The 17,941-nt window shown below is 49.7% G+C and overlaps 1 protein-coding gene across 2 annotated transcripts in view; it reads left to right on the top strand.

Annotated features, from left to right (window-relative positions):
• Positions 1–17,206, top strand: part of RAB11FIP1 (RAB11 family interacting protein 1) — a 29,905-nt gene extending 12,699 nt beyond the window's left edge. The window contains exons 2-6 of one of the 2 annotated variants that reach the window (XM_022571201.3): positions 1,986–2,431; positions 3,529–4,315; positions 5,345–7,138; positions 7,912–8,020; positions 13,635–17,206. In XM_022571201.3, the coding sequence (XP_022426909.2) occupies positions 1,986–2,431; positions 3,529–4,315; positions 5,345–7,138; positions 7,912–8,020; positions 13,635–13,853 (3,355 nt within the window). In that variant the 3' untranslated portion in view covers positions 13,854–17,206. The remainder of the gene's footprint in view (positions 1–1,985; positions 2,432–3,528; positions 4,316–5,344; positions 7,139–7,911; positions 8,021–13,634) is intronic. The other variant, XM_022571204.3, reaches the window with a different exon arrangement.
• Positions 17,207–17,941: the final 735 nt, after the last annotated feature.

The following is a 17,941-nucleotide window of genomic DNA, read 5'->3' as shown; positions in this document are numbered from 1 at the left end:
CTACCCTTGGTATTTACAAAAGCTAACCACCCCTCATCACCAAGGCTACCATTTAGCACATGACTGTCAGAAGAGAAAGATACTAATAATCCTCTCAACATCTAAATGACAGATATGCAAACTGTTCCCAGCCTGCCATGGAAAATGTGTTGGGAAGACACTCAGCTGGCAGGGTGAGGCTGTCTGTAAAGACCTTGCGTCTTCCTCCTGCTCCAGCTGTGGACTGTAGTTTTAAAAATCATAAAAGATTTCTCCTAAAGGTCCAAAATCGTAGCTCATGTCATTTTCCCAGATCTTGGCTGTATTTTGTTAATCCAGTGTAAGTCCTTCTCGATGACGTTGTATCTGAACTTTACGTGCAGCCCTATGATTTATGGTTGATGCCAGCTATGGGAGCTTTCCCCTTTCTCTTCTTTCATCTCAGGACATTTAAATTGGAAGCTTAAGCCTTCCTCAAAAAGAATTTAAATTTCAGCCCTCTTTTCTATGTGTTGTAAAAGACGGCTCAGCAAAGATGAGTTCAGAGGGAGTGCCAACCTGGAATCTTGGTGTAAGGGAAAGCTTTGGGGAAATTGTAGAGCTGGTTCAGAGTCCTGACTGTGCGTTTTAGCAGTTGCAAGGCCTTGTACCAGTTACCTAACTTGTGAGCCTCAATTTCCTTATCTGTAAAGTGGGTATGCTGTCCACTTCATGTCATTCTTGTGAGACCTAGAGGAGGACGTTTCTAAGTGTGTTTCTGCATCCCTCTGCCCCTTTAAGTGTAGAATGAGCTAAAGTAGCGGGGGGCACGATCTGCCCTGGGAGCAGGACAGGCTGAAGGTGAAAGAGGAAATTGTGTTTATTTGGGCAAAACCATCATTTCCTTAAAGTCCACAGCCCTCAGCTCTTAAATAGGTCACCGAAAAGAACATCAGAGTGTGGTTCTCGGCATGTGAGGGTGACCCCGGGGGCAGCTGTGGGTCAGCCCTGTATTTGGAGTTGTTTGTTCTGCGGAGCCCGCACCACTCACCGGGCTCACATTCTTGCGGTTCACCCGATGGAAAATGCCGAGGGGAGGTTTACTTTCTCTGAAGTTCGTCTTTCAACGGAGTTGGGCTGATATAATATCATTTGCCATATCGTGAAGTAGTTTGCAAATGACCAAGTGAAATTCTTGAATCATGCTTGAAATATTCCCTTTTCTGATTATTAAGCTGGGGATGAATGCCTCCTCTCAGTTTCTCTTTCTTTCTCATCGTGGTAAAATACATATAAGAACGGTGACCATTTTAACCATTTTTAAGCGCACAGTTCTGTGGCATTAAGTGCTTTCACATTTTTATGCAACCATCATCACCGCCCAACTCCAAAACTTTTATTCTCCCAACTGACACTCCCAGGTCCCCCCCCACCCCCCAGCCCCTGGCGACCACCATTCTCCTTTCTGTCTCTGAACTTGGCTGTTCTAAGGGCCTCACGTCAGTGGAATCATACAATATTTGTCACTTTGTGACTGCCTTATTTCGCTCTTTTTTTTTTTTCTTTAACAAATCTCTTTTACTCTGTCTTATAGTTTCCATTACTCCCTGCCAGGGACTATTCTACAAACCCTTGCTTTTCTCTTGAAAATTTGCACTCTACCTACGTAACTGTTTGTATATGATCTTTGCATTTTTACCCCGTTGAAGGAAAAAACCAGTCACAGGAAGTGATTTGATGGAATGTTTATTTTATTCTTAGAAATAGCTCTTTACCGAATCAAGATTTTAGGTGACCTTACACTAAGTACAGGATCAGATCCTATCTTTGCCTAGAGGGTGTCTCCTCAGAAATAAAACTTCAAGTTCTGCCCTCCCCCACTGCACCCCTCACTCCCCAAAGAAGAGAACACAGGGTTTGTGTACAAGGCTGGTAATAGCAGAGAGGAGAGGCCAGGTAACGCGGACTGTGAACATCGTTTGAGGTGCTTCCATTCAAAGGTAACCTCTCAGCCTTTCTCCTCGTAGGTGGTGTACCTTGAAATCCAAACCGGGGAAGAAGAATAAAGAACGAGGAGAAATTGAGGTTGACATCCAGTTTATGAGAAACAACATGACCGCTAGCATGTTTGACCTTTCCGTGAAAGACAAGTCTCGGAATCCCTTCGGGAAACTGAAGGACAAGATCAAGGGGAAGAATAAGGACAGCGCGTCAGATACCGTGTCAGCCATCATCCCCAGCGTGACGCCCTCGGCTGACAGCGATGATGAGTCTCCTTCGAAAGACAAGAAGAAGAAGTCAAAGCTGAGGACCTTGTTTTCCAGGTCCAACCTGCAGAGAGCACCGCTTTCCCAGTCCACGTCCGTCCTGCCGACTGCAAAGTCAGGCAAAGTGCTGCTTCGTCCTGGAGACTTTCAGTCCCAGTGGGAGGATGAGGACAATGGCGAGGACAAGTCCTCCTCTGCCTCGGACGGTGAGTTTCCTTCTCCTCCTCCTTACTTGGCCCTTCTCCCCCAGCTGAGCCTACTTTGCTTTGGGAGAGAAGAAACAAACAAATCTTAGGAGAAAGATTTTAATTCAGCTCCTCAGTTCTTGCAGTGATGGTGATGCTGGCGGAGGGGATGGCGGGGGTGGTGGTGATGCTGCTTTTACTGGTGGTGCTGGCGCTGTAGCTGCTCATGGTGGTCACGGTAGTGGTGGTGATGATGAGGGGTAACCTTGGTTAGGAAGCCTTCTCTATTTCTAAGCCCTCTGGTTTCTAGGAATGTGCGAATGCCTTTTCCATAACACCTGACTCTGTAACTGATGTGCATTAGTACAAGCTTTTGGGGCTAACAGAATGAATGCATGCACAGTTTATTTTTTATTTTTATTTTTGTGGTATGTGGGCCTCTCACTGCTGTGGCCTCTCCCGTTGCGGAGCACAGGCTCCGGACGCGCAGCCTCAGCGGCCATGGCTCACGGGCCCAGCCGCTCCGCGGCATGTGGGATCTTCCCGGACCGGGGCACGAACCCGTGTCCCCTGCTTCGGCAGGCGGACTCTCAACCACCGCGCCACCAGGGAAGCCCCGAGTTTCTTTTTTTAATTAAGGATAAAACCATGGAAACTTACAGCAATTCTGATATTTCATTAATTCGTTGGGTACTTATACTGAGCTCTCATGGAATACATTCCTAATGAAAGCCAAGGAATCCAGTTCCATTAACTCTGAATTAACTGGATATTTTGAAATTCAGTCTCAGTGACCAGATCCCTATTATTGGCCAGATTCTGCACCTCTACCAAGAGCACTGCCCTTTTCCTTGCTTCCATGCATGGCTTCTCAACCTCAGCACCATTGACAGTTTGGGAGGATAATGGTTTGTTGTGGGAGCCTCCCTGTACTTGTAGGAGCTTTAGCAGCATCCTGGCCTCCACCTGCTAGATGCGGGTAGCACACCCCACCCAGCTGTGACAACCAAAAATGCACTCAGATGCGTGAGGACAAAAGCCATGCCCCGCCCCCCCCTCGTGTTGCGAACCATTCCCTTAGCTTCTCACTCCCTTGGTTCTTGGTTCTTCTCCCACAGTCTTGTCTCACAAGGGAACGGCAAGTGTGGATCCTAAGCAGCTGAACCAGATCCACTTCAACCCCCCCAAGAAGGAAGGACTCTCCTTCCTGGGAGGCCTTCGGTCTAAGAATGACATCCTTTCCCGCTCGAATGTTTGTATCAACGGGAACCACGTCTATGTGGAGCAGCCCGAAGCCAAGAGCGAGACCAAGGGCAGCTCCCCGGCCTCCTCGCCATCCCCCCAGGGCCTCAGGAAGAAGCATTTGTTCTCATCTACAGAAAACCTGGCCTCTCGACCTTTGAAGGAGCCTGGGGACGGAGGTGCAGTGCCTTCCGAGTCTTCCACAAAGGACTCTCTCAAGTCCATGTCCCTGCCATCCTACCAGCTGCTGGTCAGCGGGGACCTTCGGGAGAACGCGGCTCTGGCGACCTTGGAGGCTGCAAAGGAAACCAAAGAGAGCAAGAAACAGGAGAACAAGAAGTCCTCCCTGCTCTCCCTGGTGACCGGGAAGAAGGACACGGCCAAGGGCAGTGAAGGCGAAAGCCCGCCGGCCGCCCCCGGGAAGGAGAGGGAAGGCACGCCCGTGGCGGTCAGAGCCAGTGAGGACCAGCCGGGGCCTGTCGACGACCCTGTGAAGAGATCGGACGAGGAGACTGCGGCCATTGTCTCCGGACGGGGCAGAGCCCCGAACCCCTTTGAAGACGTGCAGATCCCAGAACCAGAAGCTGACCCAGAGCCCAAGGCTGCACCAGCGCCACCTGTTCCCTCACCCAGGGCTCCCCAGACCAGAGCCGTGAAACCCCGGTGAGTCTCGGCCCCTCCCCGGGGTCCAGCGGCCATGCCTATGTTAGAGCAGACCTTGCTTGTTGGTCCGTAGTGGTCCCTGCAGAAATTGTTTTTAGCCAGTCCCTACCACTGGCCTGGCCCACCTGCAGAGACTGCAGTGATGTGCCCCAGCCCGGGGCCACTGCCAGCAGGCGTGGTCTGCCCCTTGCCCGACATTTTCCCGGCAGGCATCTTTGCCGCAAGCATTTTCTCTGCACACATTTTTGCTTCTGGCGAAAGTACCTAGAACTGGTCTGTCCATCTCAGTGAGATAAGCAGAGCACAGCGGAATGCCCTGGTTTTGTATCAGATTCCGAGTGTCGTGGTCTGGGAGCAATACCAGGTTTCGGTGGTGGTACGTGCAGACCGGGGTTTAGTAGGTTCTTCCTGTGAGTTCCCTTTGAGGCAGGTGTAATCTCTCCTCCTTGCACTTTGGTGTGGGTTTGCTGGCACAAGAGACCCTTGGTCCACTGTCAAGTGTGACTGGGAGGGTTCTCTGTGTGTTTCCTCTGCACGTTGTCTCACTAGCCGGGTGTCCTGCTTCTCAGCATGACTCACATTCACAGTGACGATATTCCTGTGCGCTGGGGGTGGGAGAGACTTTTTTTTGAGATTCTGCCTATTTTGATTTCACAGGCACACACACACACACACACACACACACACAGTATTCCTCTTCAAAATCTGCCTCTTGCTTTGTGGTGCACCTTTTATGGCTTTGCACTTTTTAGGTGCTTTTTCTTTATCACCAAAAGAGACTGCAGACTGTTGCTCTACCTGAATCTTTCTGTTTCTATTGCAACAGTCCTTTCTGTGGCAGATGTACTTGGTGATAAAATTGTGCCTTTTGTGGATTAAGTATTGGTGTTCCTTCTTTAACTTCTCAAGGTACTGCCCCCAATATAAAAAAGAGTTCTCGCCTTTGGAAAGACTGTATTTTTACATGTCTTTTGCCTCTCATGCTGCATCTGCAACTGACCTGCAGATTTTATTTTGTCCTTTTTGCAGACTGGAAGTGTCTCCAGAGGCTCAGCCCGCACCCAGGCTCCCTCCTTCCACTCGCTCTCCTCTCGGGTTCTCTGCTCTCCCTTCCAGTTCTGGTCAGACATCCGTCGCTTCTAAACTGGGGCATGATTCAGAGCCACAGCCCTTTGAATCTCCTCCTGGCTCCTCTTTCTCCTCTCCTGTAGCGGCCCCCATTTCCACATCCACTCCCATTGAACACTGGCCTCCCGCAGATGTGGGTGAGGCCGGTCCTGAAGAACCGCCTTCGCTCCTTGAACCAGAGCTAGAAAAGGAGAGTTTGACACAAGTTCCAAGTACTGTTCCTTGTGCTGTGGGCTCGCTTTCCAAACAGACACCCATTCCAGTGGGGAAAGGGATGGAAGACTCTCCAGTGGGGAAGACCAGCGCTGATGACCCAGGACAGTCTCTCCGGACGCAGCCTGAAGTGGGGCGAGAAGAAGAAGAGCTTCTGGGGTCTCCCCCCAGAAAGCAACAAGGTGCCATCCCTTCATCTGTCGAGGCCCGAGAAGTAACATCCGCCACTGCGCTCAGAGGAGGCGGGATGGGCAGCCCTGCCGGGAAGCCCCTGAGGCGGGGAGCCTCAGGCTCTGCGGGTCAATCTAGGTCTCCCGTGGGGGATGCAGATGGGGGTGGCGGGATGAGTCCTGCAGTTAAGGAAGCGGTGCCCCCCGTTCCCGTGGGCGAGTCGGTGCCTCCACTTGACTCTGCGGTGCAGAGACACGAAGAGATGGGTCCAGATGCCTGTGAGGGCAGAAAGGAAATCGAGGGGCAGGTGTTGTTTTCCGAGCAGCTCTCTAGGGAAGAGGCGGGGGAGGAGGCCCCTGTGCTGGTCCGCGGGGACAGAGGTGACCCCCAGGAGGTGACACCACAAGGGGCTGCCCCTGGAAATGCGTGGGACATGGGACACTCCCAGGAGGGCGCGGCTGTGGCTGGACCCTGGCCCGCTGCCCTGGCAGCTCGCCCTCCCAGCCCGTCCTCCAAGGGGAGCTCCTTGGGGGGCCCCGCGCATGCCGCCAGCTCGGGGAGAGATGGTCCCCGTCTCAGGAGTCAGGGAGATGACACCCGGATGGCGCAGAACCAGAGCAAAGCCAGTGACCACGAGGGTCTGCTGTCTGACCCCCTGCATGGCCTTCAGTCCTCCTGCGAGGCAAAGCCCCCAGCCCTGGCCCATCTGGACTTGACCCTGCCTTCCATCCCCGAAGTCGCTTCGGAAGACGAGAGGGGAGATCAGCTTGAAGATGACAGAGGGGTGGCCCCGGTGGCAGCTCTGGGAGGAGGGGCTTCTTCCCCGAGCACGTGGCCTGCCCGTGCTGAGCGGGAGAGGGCGCCCAGCAGGGAGGCCGGCGGGTCAGCAGGGGGCCTGCGCGAGCCCAGGCCGGCAGCACCCAGAGCACCCGCGCCCGCTTCTGCAGAGCAGATCACAGCTTTGGCGGTTCAGGAACCACAGTCGCCGGGCCCCGGTGACAGCGGGGAGGCAGAACCAGTGGGAGATGGGAGGCCGGGCCAGCCTCCAGCCACAGCCCTGGGTTCCCTTGTGTCCGGCCCCCCCTTTTCTGAGCCCTTTCCTGCCACACGCTCTTTTCCTACCTGTGCACACTCTGACACCCACCACACCAGTACAGCAGAATCTCAAAAAAAAGCAGCAGTCGAGGGCTCCGCGGGTAAAGTGGAAAATTCTGGCAAGAGGAAGCCGCTTCTTCAGGCCTGGGTCTCACCCTCAGACACACAGCCAGTCTCGGCTCAGCCAAGCGCTGGAAGCAGGTCGGCCAAGCACAGGTGAGAGCCGGGGGACGACTGTCCTCGTGAGTGTAAGCCGTGCCCCCTTTGCTTCTTGTCTCCAGACGCCAGGGCTTGCTCACCGCACAGCTGTTCTGACGGTGCGTCCACCTGTGTTGCCGGAAGGGCTGTGTCCTGGGCCGGGAGCAGCGTTTGTAGCTGCGTTTATAGCAAGAACAGAGTAGCAGCTGTCCTCAGAGATAGATTCGGAATTGTTCTGCATGGTCTGAGTTGGAGCTCTCCTTGCAGAGAAACCCCGGGAACCGTATCTTATTTCCTAGTCTCGGAAACCAGCTGAGATTGACCAGGAGAACCCAGCAGTGCAGACAGCTTACTTTAAGCAGCGCCCAATGGGAAGCTGGCCTGTTTGTTCTGAGCTCTTTCCTCCCTCTCGAGGCGCGCGCAGAGGGCTCTGCGGGGACTCCCACAGTGGAGTCCTAGGCTGCAGCTGCCTCTGAGAATAGGAAACCGTCTTTAACGTTCTCCTGACGTTGATAACGAGGCCAAGGGTCCTGTGAGAAGCTCAGGACACGTGGCCAGAAGTGGTGCCTTGTTGGCTTGCGCGTGGCTGCCTCGCGCTGACTGCTTTCCTTTCTGAAGGAACGTTGGCACGTGTGGGACTGCAGGTGTGAGCGCGCGTGTCCCCCCCATTCCCCCGTCACCTCTCTCGTTGGCGGCCACGTCTGAGAGAGGCAGTCCCTCAGTTCCTCCGGTTCTGCCGTGACGTACACGTCTAAGGAAACAGCTAAGTGTCCTTTCCCCCTTCTCTTTAGACTTCATCCCGTGAAGCCGATGAACACGGCAGCCACCAAGGTCGCTCTCTCCAGCTCAGGAACTGCCACCATCATCAGTGAGAACTTGGTCAACGAAGCCATGATGAAGGTATGTCTTCTCCAGAAGGAGGCAGGTTAGTTAGGGATCTAGAAAACCCGCTGTGAGAGTCACCATGACATACATCTCCCGGGGCAGCAGGTAACGCCAGGGGTGACTTAACCACACGTCTCGGTCTCTGGATGATCTTTGGAAGCCCCTACACTTTCCATGGGATACTTACTTTTCCCCTCATAGTTCTTTGGCTGTCGTTGAATTTTGTTGTGTGTCAAGCAACATGATTGACACCAGTACTCTTTTTTAATGAGAAGAAACTGTCACCCACCTTCCAGCCCATGCAGATCAGACATTCTCATTTTCCCCACATGTCCTTATCTTTTGGCAAGAATATACAATTCTCGCAGTCGTCATCATTGCACAGATAGACTTTTTTGTAACTTTATTCTGAAGTAATTTCAAACTTTACAAAAGCTGCAAGAATAGCACAAAGAGCTCCTGTCTACCTCCATCCCAATTCACCAACTGTTGACATTTCATCAGATTTGCTTTATCATCCTCACCCTCTCCTACTCCGTTCTCTCTTTGTAGCTGTGTATATATTTTTTTCTGAATTATTTGAGAGTAAGATGCACACATCATGCTCCTTTTACCCCTAAATGCTTAAGTGTGTAATTCCTAAGAGTGAAGGCGTTTATCAAAATGAAGAAATTTAACATGGATGCCTCTCTGCTTTCTCATCTGCGGTCCGTATTTCACCTTCACCAGTTTTCCCAGTAGTGCCCTTTCTTGTCTGTCTGTTCTCCGGTCCAGGGTCACTCAGTTATCTCGTCTCGGGAGTCTCCCTTATTCTGGGATAGTTCCTTGGCCTCTTTTGTCTTTCAAGACATTGACCTTTTTCAGAGTTGCAGTCAGTCGTTTGGTAGAACTTTCCTCAGTTTGGATTTGTCTGATGTCTCCCTGCGGTTTGGTCGAGGCTGGGCATTCTCGGCAGGAATTAACTAGAGAAATAACGTGCCCTTTCCAGTGCGTTGTGTAAAGAGCCCGTGACACCAGCCTGTCCTGTTAGTGGGGTGTTAACTGTGATGACTTAGGTTAGGTGGTGTCCACTAGGCTCTCCAGTGCGAAGTTGCTAGTTTTCCCCTTTACAGTTAGTAAGAAATGTGTGGGGAATTCATTTCAGACCATGTAAGCCTCCTGTTCCTATCAGCCTTCTGCTGGCAGGCCTTCTGTCCGCTAACGCATGCGGTGGTAGCAAAATGATGGTTCTCCAGCTCCATCACCTGCGTGGAAACGCTCTGAAATCCTCTTTTTCCCTTAGTATCATATCGTAAACACTTTTGCATGTTGCTACTTAATTATTCTTTGAGCCGGTTATGCCAGTCTTTACTTACTCACTCCCTGGTTAGTGGATATGTAGCTTGTTTTCTATTTTTCAATATGAACAACACTGTCGTCAATAATTTCTCGCATAGAACTTTTCCCTTCTTGTAGGTGATTTCCGTAAGCTAAATTTCCAGGAAGACTATTGCTGGATGAGAAGATCTCTGCTCTTTAAAAAGCTTGAGTGGCAAAAAAAAAAAAAAAAAAAGCTTGAGTGGCTAACACGAAAAAACCCAGCTCCTCCCCTTAAAACCAAAACCAATGCCCCCCAGATCATCTCTGCTGGAGAGTATCTTCATCCTGCCCTTTCTGATCCTAAAATCAGAGGGATTCAGATGTGTTGTGTTTCAGACACGTGGACAGGAATTTCCTAACCCACCGCTGGAGATCGCAGTTGGGAGACATAAACTTTATTTCTATTTTACTGCAAGCATCTAGAAGTTTCATTCAGTCATAGATATTTACGGTCCCAGGGACTCCAGGACATCAAATAGTTTTTGTGTTTTTAAATAAAACTTTTGCTCACGTCTTCTTCACTCCTGCAAGCGTTTTGTAAGTGCCAGGCGGTGGCTGATACCTCTGGCTCTGTTGCACCTTTGCCTCCAGGCGCTGGGCTGAAGGTACACTGAAAGCTGGAGATTTTGGGGTCGAGAGGCTGAGTAGTAATAACGAACTGCTGCTGAAAACAAGTTAGCACCTTCTGGCCATCTTGCCTTCTCTTCCCTGTCGTCCATGCTGACAGGGCATCACTGTTAAGCATCATTCTCAAAATGATCAGCTGTAGCCAGAACTGTGAACCTACGGTGTTTTAGCCCAAAGCCTAAAGGTGGACCCTAACTTCGCCAGCTCAGCCTGGCTGGCTTCTGTAGTTGTGTAGAAGGGGCAGCACTTGTCCTCTTGGAGTTAATGATATTTACCGGGAAACTGGGCAAAAGAACAGCATGAAAGGGACCATCACGAAAACTAGAGTCACTTAGCACCCCCCTCGCCCCGTCCCCTCTTCCGTTTACTGTGGCATGCAGCTTGGCTCCGAAGAGAAGCAAGACCCCTGGTTCCCATTCTGCTTCCTCTGCAAAGCTCATTTAACCAGGGCCTTGTCTCCGGGCCCTGACTGAGAGTAACTTGCCTTAGAACAAAGGCAACGGCTGCTTATTCTACTCATGATTTGTAAGTTCCGCTGCTGCCCCCCTGCCTGGATGCAACAAAGCTGTTGGTCCTGGACCATACCTGGTAACTACTCTGAGTAAACATGGAAAGGTTCCTGGAGACGGCTATTGGCCGACCGTAGAATAGACGCTTTGTACTAAGGCATAAACAGTGCTTATAAAAATAACTACTCTTTGGAATGTTGCAAAGTGAGAGAGAGGTTCGGAAAAGAAATTGCATCCCTAAAGTTACGAAAAGCCAGCTGAATCATTACTACAATGGCTTTTTTTGTTGTTGTTGTTATTGTTTTAGGGCCGCCATCTTTTATAGATGATTAAAACTAGGAATGTATTATTTATTCAGGTGGCTTCCACACTTCCATTTAAAAATAATTCAGCCAACTAGATCCAAAAATCATCTGTCATATTGTATGGGAACAGTTGGATACAAATTTGAATGTACGTCATTATTGGTACAGCTATGAGGGAAAAATCCAATGTAAAAATCCTGGAAGGAAATGTGTGACACTGGGCACTATTGTTTCTTGAATTAATGGATATTTTCTTTGCACCTCTTCCTCTCCATGGCCATTACTCACTTTCTGTAATTGCTGGATTGCTTTTTAATTTTTTTAGTCATCACATGAATAGGAACTTCTAATGATTTCAAAGTCCTGCATAGTTTCCTCTTTAGATTACAGAATCCAAATCGAAGAGCTGTTTGACAGTTTGTAGGAAGTACCTTAAGTGTGCATGCCTTTTCAGTTCTATGCATTTGTCTTAAGGAAACATTTAGGGATATGACCAAAGATTTATGGTCACACATTTAAATAAATGTTATTATATAACTGTGAAAATCAAAACCAACCTAAATATCCAGCAACAGAGAGATGGTTAAAATATAATGAAATTTAAAACATCCATTTAGGACTTCCCTGGTGGCGCAGTGGTTAAGAATCCGCCTGCCAATGCAGGGGACACGGGTTCGAGCCCTGGTCCAGGAAGATTGGTCCACAGAGCACCTAAGCCCATGCGCCACAATTACTGAGCCTGCGTGCTACAACTGCTGAGGCTGCGTGCCTAGAGCCCGTGCCCCACAGCAAGAGAAGCCACCACAATGAGAAGCCCGCGCACCACAACAAAAAGTAGCCCCCGCTCGCCGCAACTAGAGAAAGCCCGTGTGCAGCGACGAAGACCCAACACAGCCGAAAATAAAATAAATAAATGAATAAAATTAAACAAACAAAATCCATTTAAAAAGCAATTTTTCTAAAGTTTAATGATGGGAAAATGCTCACAAAATAATAATTTTCAAAAGCTATAAAACTCGATTTTGTATGATGCTAAAGTTGTAAAACATATCATAAAGAAAACCCAGGAAGGGAATTCCCTGGCGGTCCAGTGGTTAGGACTTGACAGTTTCATTGCCAGGGCCCCGGGTTCAATCCCTGGTCAGGGAACTAAGATCCCACAAGCCGTGCAGTGTGACAAATAAACAAAAACAAATAAACCAAACCAAATAAAAAACAACAACAAAAAAACCCCACAAACAAAACAAAACAAAAAAACAGGAAGAATAAGAAAGAAAGAGACCCCAATGTTAGGTGTTGGAGTAATGGGTAATAATTTTTTTCCCTCTTCTGGATTTGAGATTTTCTATGATAAGTAAATATTCCTTTTATGATTCAAAATAAAATCCTGTTATTTGGGGGGGAAATTAATTTTTTTTTTTTGTGCTACAGGGCCTGCTGCTTCTTTCTCTCTCCCAAACTCTCTTGCAGAGCATCTTATGTAATCAATATTTTTGAATAAATATAATCCTTCTGTGACAGAGGTGTAATCTAAAACCCCTTGAGGGTATATTCTTGGCTATTGTTTACAAAGACTACTTTTTTCCTTGATAGGATATGTAAACAGACACACCCTGTTTGAAAGTGTCAGGCATGTTTCTAAGCTAGTGTTGCCATCACCGTGCTGTTCTTTGTAGCCAGGACAAGAGGGACGGGATTTCTTTCGGGATTCTGGCCGGTGTGCAGGCAGCTTGCGTCACTGGACTGAACAGGGTCTTATCTTGTGTCGTGTCAGGGTTGACCCTGCTCTTGACGTAGCTGCTTCTTGAAGCAGGTGGTTCTGAGCCTTTCTCGGTTAAACTGTTAGACCCTCACGACAGTGAAACCGTGATTACCTCAGAGTTCCGACAGTGAAACCGTGATTACCTCAGAGTTCCGCCGGCAAAACTGTCTTGAGGTTGCCCCATGACCTCGTCTCTTTAAACTTATGAATCTGAGCCACAGATTTCAGGAAAAGTTAGCTTTGGGGGTTTTTCCCCTCTCACTAGAGACTTGGTACAGCGTGTTACTTTATATAATCCTTATCTTGCGTTTCCTCGTGGCTGGGGCCTGGGCAGTTTCCAGTCAGCCACCAGTCATCCCAGATTGTAAATGTAACTCCGTGGGGCTCCCACTCTGGTCAGGACGGGGCTGCTCAGCCACTGTACCCAGAGGGAGCGCCATCGATGGCTGTGATGGTGGCCCTTGGCTTTGACTCTGCATAGTTTTGGGGAATGACTTACAGTGGGGTCTCCCAGTGCACCCTCCTAATCACCAGATATCCTGAGCACAGCCGAGGCAGTAGCAGACCTTCTGGGATGAGCGGCCACGTGTTGTCTTGGGAGGACAGTGTCGCCTCCTGCACCGTCTGCCACTAGGGTTTCTTCACAGGTCACCTTAGATTGGGGCTCAGCTCCACTTGGATATCTGGTTGTGCCAGCTCCAGGGTTCACAGGCCACCAGTCATTACATCTCTAAACCCCAAGGCCAGAGTCTAGCCTGGGGGTCTGCAGCCTGTGAGCTGGGTACGGTTTGTACATTTTTAATAGGCCATAAAACAAAACACCAAACCAAACCGCAAAGACGAACATGCAGCCAAGGCCACCTGTGGCCTGCACAGTCTGAAATACTAACTTTTTGGCCCTTTCACAGAAAAGTTCATCCGTCATCAGTTTTCCACCGAAATCAAAGACGAATTCCCAGGAGACTCAGATCACAGACTCGGTCACTAAAAGCTACCTCTTTTGTGTTTCTTTAAGATGTTTGACTCCTTGACTGACTTTATCACTTTTCTCCCCTCCCCCTCCAAAGAAATACAAGCCCTCGGAACCCGCGTTTGCTTATGCACAGCTGACCCACGATGAGCTGATCCAGCTTGTCCTCAAACAGAAGGAAACGATAAGCAAGAAGGAGTGTCAGGTGCGCCAGCTGGAAGACTACATCGACAACCTGCTGGTCAGGGTCATGGAAGAGACCCCCAGCATCCTCCGGGTTCCCTCTCAGGTTGGCAAAAAAGCAGGAAAAATGTGAATCACTTGCCTCCGGCACTGAGACTTGTGTGTGAGTTTGTTTCCGCCTGCTCCCAAGGCCGAGGACTCGGTGTGCCTGAGAGCCCCAGGGTCCAGGCTCCAGACCGCTCTCTCCCTCACGCCTTATCTGGCAAGAGTCAGTCCCACCCACAGAAGCCAGGTTAATTATTACAATGAATCTTTTATTGGACATTCCCAGGGTTTTATTTTTAAATGCCACTGTGCCTTTAACCAAGTTGTAAATATTTTATGCCTGACCGGAGACATGGTCATTAGATCTGATCCTGGCCCAGAGGTTCAGATGGCGCTGGGGGTATTAATGTATTTTTAACATTGGGGTTTTCTTTCTTTAATATTGAGATTTTAAAGTACGTCTCCCGGGCTTCCCTGGTGGCGCAGGGGTTGAGAATCCTCCTGCTAATGCAGGGGTTGAGAATCCTCCTGCTAATGCGGGGGACACGGGTTCGAGCCCTGGTCTGGGAAGGTCTCACATGCCACAGAGCAACTAGGCCCGTGAGCCACAACTACTGGGCCTGCGCGTCTGGAGGCTGTGCTCGGCAATTAGAGAGGCCGCGACAGTGAGAGGCCCGCGCACCACGATGAAGAGTTGCCCCCACTTGCCACAACTAGAGAAAGCCCTTGCACAGGAACGAAGACCCAACACAGCCAAAAATAAATAAATAAAATTAAAAAAAAAAAAAAAAAGCCAATAGGACTAGGAGGGAGAAACCATACCTTGGAAAAAATCTTTAAAAAATAAAAATATATATAAAGTGCGTCTCCCCCAGCCATTAAAGCTTAGGGTGAGATGGCAAGGACCAGGCAGCTGGTGCGGTGTTGCACGTACTTTCTTGGCTCTTGAGCAGCCCAGCTGTGGCGTTGTGGCTGCAGATGCTAAGTTTCGATACTATGTAAACCTAGCCAGCTCCTCGGACTTGGTCTTTCGTTTTCGACTGGAGCAGAGGGGCTTAGGGTACACCTCCGAGTGTGCCTCTGAGATTTGGAGCAAGCTGCCTTTTTCAGACATCAGCCTCCGCTACTCTGTAGCCTTAAAGTGTGCGCTTTATCATCCAAGAGGGGCTGTCTGTGGAGGTACGGAAAGTAGACCAGGGGAATTAGAATCACTTTGCACTGGGGCAGTTGGTCAAAATCCCTCCTCTTGTGATCGCAGGGTCCCTGCTGGCTGGAGTGAGCGAGTCAGTGCCTTGATTAGGGATCGGGTGACCCAAGCACTTGCTAAAACAGTCCCACCAGGTACGGAACAACTGCAGCGGCATCCACTGGCCCTCTCCCACGTGCCGTCGCTTGGCTCCCTGGTTCCCTTGGCAGCTCTTCTTGGCATTTCCCTCCCCCACCCCTTGTTATAAAATTGTAAAGAGCAAGATGATACCTATTTTTAGATGGCTGTATTTTTAAAACTAGATTAACATACTTTTTTTTTTTTTAAACTAGGACACTTGCCCCCTTCTCAACTAATAGCACCAGTTCAGAGTCTTCAGGTAATTTCGTTGCTAGTAACCTGATACTGGAATTGGAATGTTTTCTGTATTACTCATTTTTTTCTCCCAGTTGTGACAGAATCTCATCAAATCCCAACATCTCTCCTGGGAGGAGAATGTCACAGGTCAAGTGGGTGGGCAGGGGTTGAGATGAGAGCGGTTATTAAATGGAACGCTCTTCTATGTTCATTCTTGTTATATTGAAGTTAAGAGGCAAGGTGATTGGCAGCGGAATCCCTTTTCAGGATCACATTTGCTGCCACGTTAGTTAATATCAGAGCACTTTAATCTGAAGGATGATACTGTAACTTGATTTAGCTAATTTGCTTTGAATTATCGATAGCTCTTTTATTTAATACCCTCCTACAGTACTGGGGACCACTGTAAACTTCTCAGATGACTTGCATTTTTGTAGCGCTATGAGATTTACGTGCATCCCTGTAAAGAGAACTGGATATTTGCTGGAACTCTGCAAATGCACGTGTATATATTTGTTCTGCAATGTTTTTTACTTGATGTCAATGTACTTTGATGGTGATGCCCACGTGCACTGGGTGGCGGGAGCGCTGAGTGGTTTCACCTCGGAAGAGCCGCTGCGGAGACCTGCATGCTTCCCGAGAGCTGGTTGTTGTGGAAAGATCTGCTGCTAGGACCTCGGGGATGGGAGCCGGTCTCTGTTTGAGAGGAACGTCTGGGTGGAAGAGCAAATTCCTCTGCTCTGTATGCCACTCGAGAACTCTGGAGAATGAAGGACAATCTACTTCAAGGGTGTCTGGTTTCTACCACTGCTGGGAAAAAAATTCCACAGGTAGCATTCCTGCACCTCTCAAGGTCACCGGTTAACACCTGTCCTTGAGGACTCTGCTGTGAGGGAGAGCTCAGCTAGGAAAGCTGGAGCCTGCTCTGAGCTGTTGGCAGGGGCAGGTGGACTGGAGGGCTGGAGCTCCTGCAGCCGGCGTGGGTCTGAGGGCTTATACCCAGCCGTCTGTACCAGGAGAGCCTGAATTAGCCTCTAGCTGCTGAAAGTGCTCACCAAACTGACGGGCCCTAGGAGGAGGCCGTGCTCTGCAGAAGCAGGAGCAGCTCTTTCTTGGCCTTGCCTGGCTGACCCCCCAGAAGACCAGTCAGTACTTCAGGGAAGCATCCGATGAAATACCAAACACCTTGCGATGAACTTCAGTGGGAGGTCAGCGTCCGGAAAAAAATGTCAACCCTTTGCCCGGGTGTTTCATATCATCTCAGTCCTTGGACTTTGACAGATGTCCTGCCCACCCCTTTTATTTCCTGTGTGTCGGCCTACCCGGGTAACAGAATGGAGGGGCAGGAAGGTCTGTCCTTTGCCACACGAACAGCGTTGACCCTGAGTGGAGGGTGCGTGCGTGGGTGAGTGGAATACGTGTGTGGTTTCCAGCTCTGTTAACAGTGGGGGCTCGGAAGGGCACAGAGGGAGGAGAGTCCACGACACTCAGCCACCTGCCGGATTGAAGGCCAGAGGCAACCTGATGTTAAATTAGGCACGATCTTCCCTCCCTGTGCCCCTTCTTTTTTAGAACTGCTAACTAATGGTCCCTCAAGGCTGAAGGATCTGTTGCCTTAGGTGAGTGGAGAGCTTAACCTCCAGTTAAGCTTAACCTCCACACCAGCCTCAACCCTGTGGTTTCTCAGTATCTATCATGTGAGCTGCTAACTTGACCTCTTCCTCCCTCTGACTTGAAAGTTCACCCAGCATCTCTGGATTACAGAATTCTTATTTCCTGCTTTGTTACTTCGGGAATTTTGAACTTCTTTGCTTTTATTTTTAAGAAGTAACCTAAAATTTCCTACAACACTAAATAAAATGGCACTACCTTTCAAAGATTTGTGTCTGTGGTGTCGTACGGGTGCAATAAGAATTTCTTCTGTCTTCTTGGAAAACCTTTCTTGGGGGCGTGACCGGCGTTTCTCACCCCATGAGGGTCTCTTGCCTGGGTTCCTGCTGCTGCCACGCTGTCTGATGCCCAGGGATCCCAATGCCTTTTCTCCTCCAGAGGTTGGGACATCTCTGACCCTTCCCTATGACATACCCCATATTTTGGCCTGGAAGGGACTATGGTGTTTACCAGATGAAGATCATTTGAATTTCCTGTCCCTAGTGCTACAGGCTGCCACCTTTTCCTTGGCAGTGGTCGCCTTCAGCTAATCACATGAACAAGGACACTTCCTTGATTCCCTCCCCCATGCCACCCCCTGCCTCCTCACCCCTGCCCCACTGATTTCCCAGAGAGTGACATCTTGACCTTTGGAGCATGAGTTGAATTCACACTGGGTTCAGGAATGCCCAGATCAGTACCAGATCTAGGTTCCTGGTTCCATCAACTGAGTTCATTCCTTTCTGAGTAGAGGGAATTCTGGCTGTAAAGGACTCTCCTCCTGAGCTCATTCTACCAATCTCCCACTCTTTCCTGATGAGGTGAGAGGTCGGCCTGCCTCAACCAAGGGTCCCAACCTCTCAAAAGGGAGGAGATGCTCTTTCTTAGAGATGAAAGTCACACTGTAGAGGCACAGAGGCAGGCAGCACCCGTGAAGCCCCTGCGTGGGCTGGGGGGAGCTA

Source organism: Delphinapterus leucas, chromosome 21, assembly GCF_059928025.1.
Source record: "Delphinapterus leucas isolate spDelLeu-1000000601 "Yukka" chromosome 21, BTC_Dleu_Yukka2, whole genome shotgun sequence".
NCBI classification, from domain to species: domain Eukaryota; kingdom Metazoa; phylum Chordata; class Mammalia; order Artiodactyla; family Monodontidae; genus Delphinapterus; species Delphinapterus leucas.
Note: the sequence above shows the minus strand (reverse complement) of the source record. Positions and strands in the feature narration are given on the sequence as shown.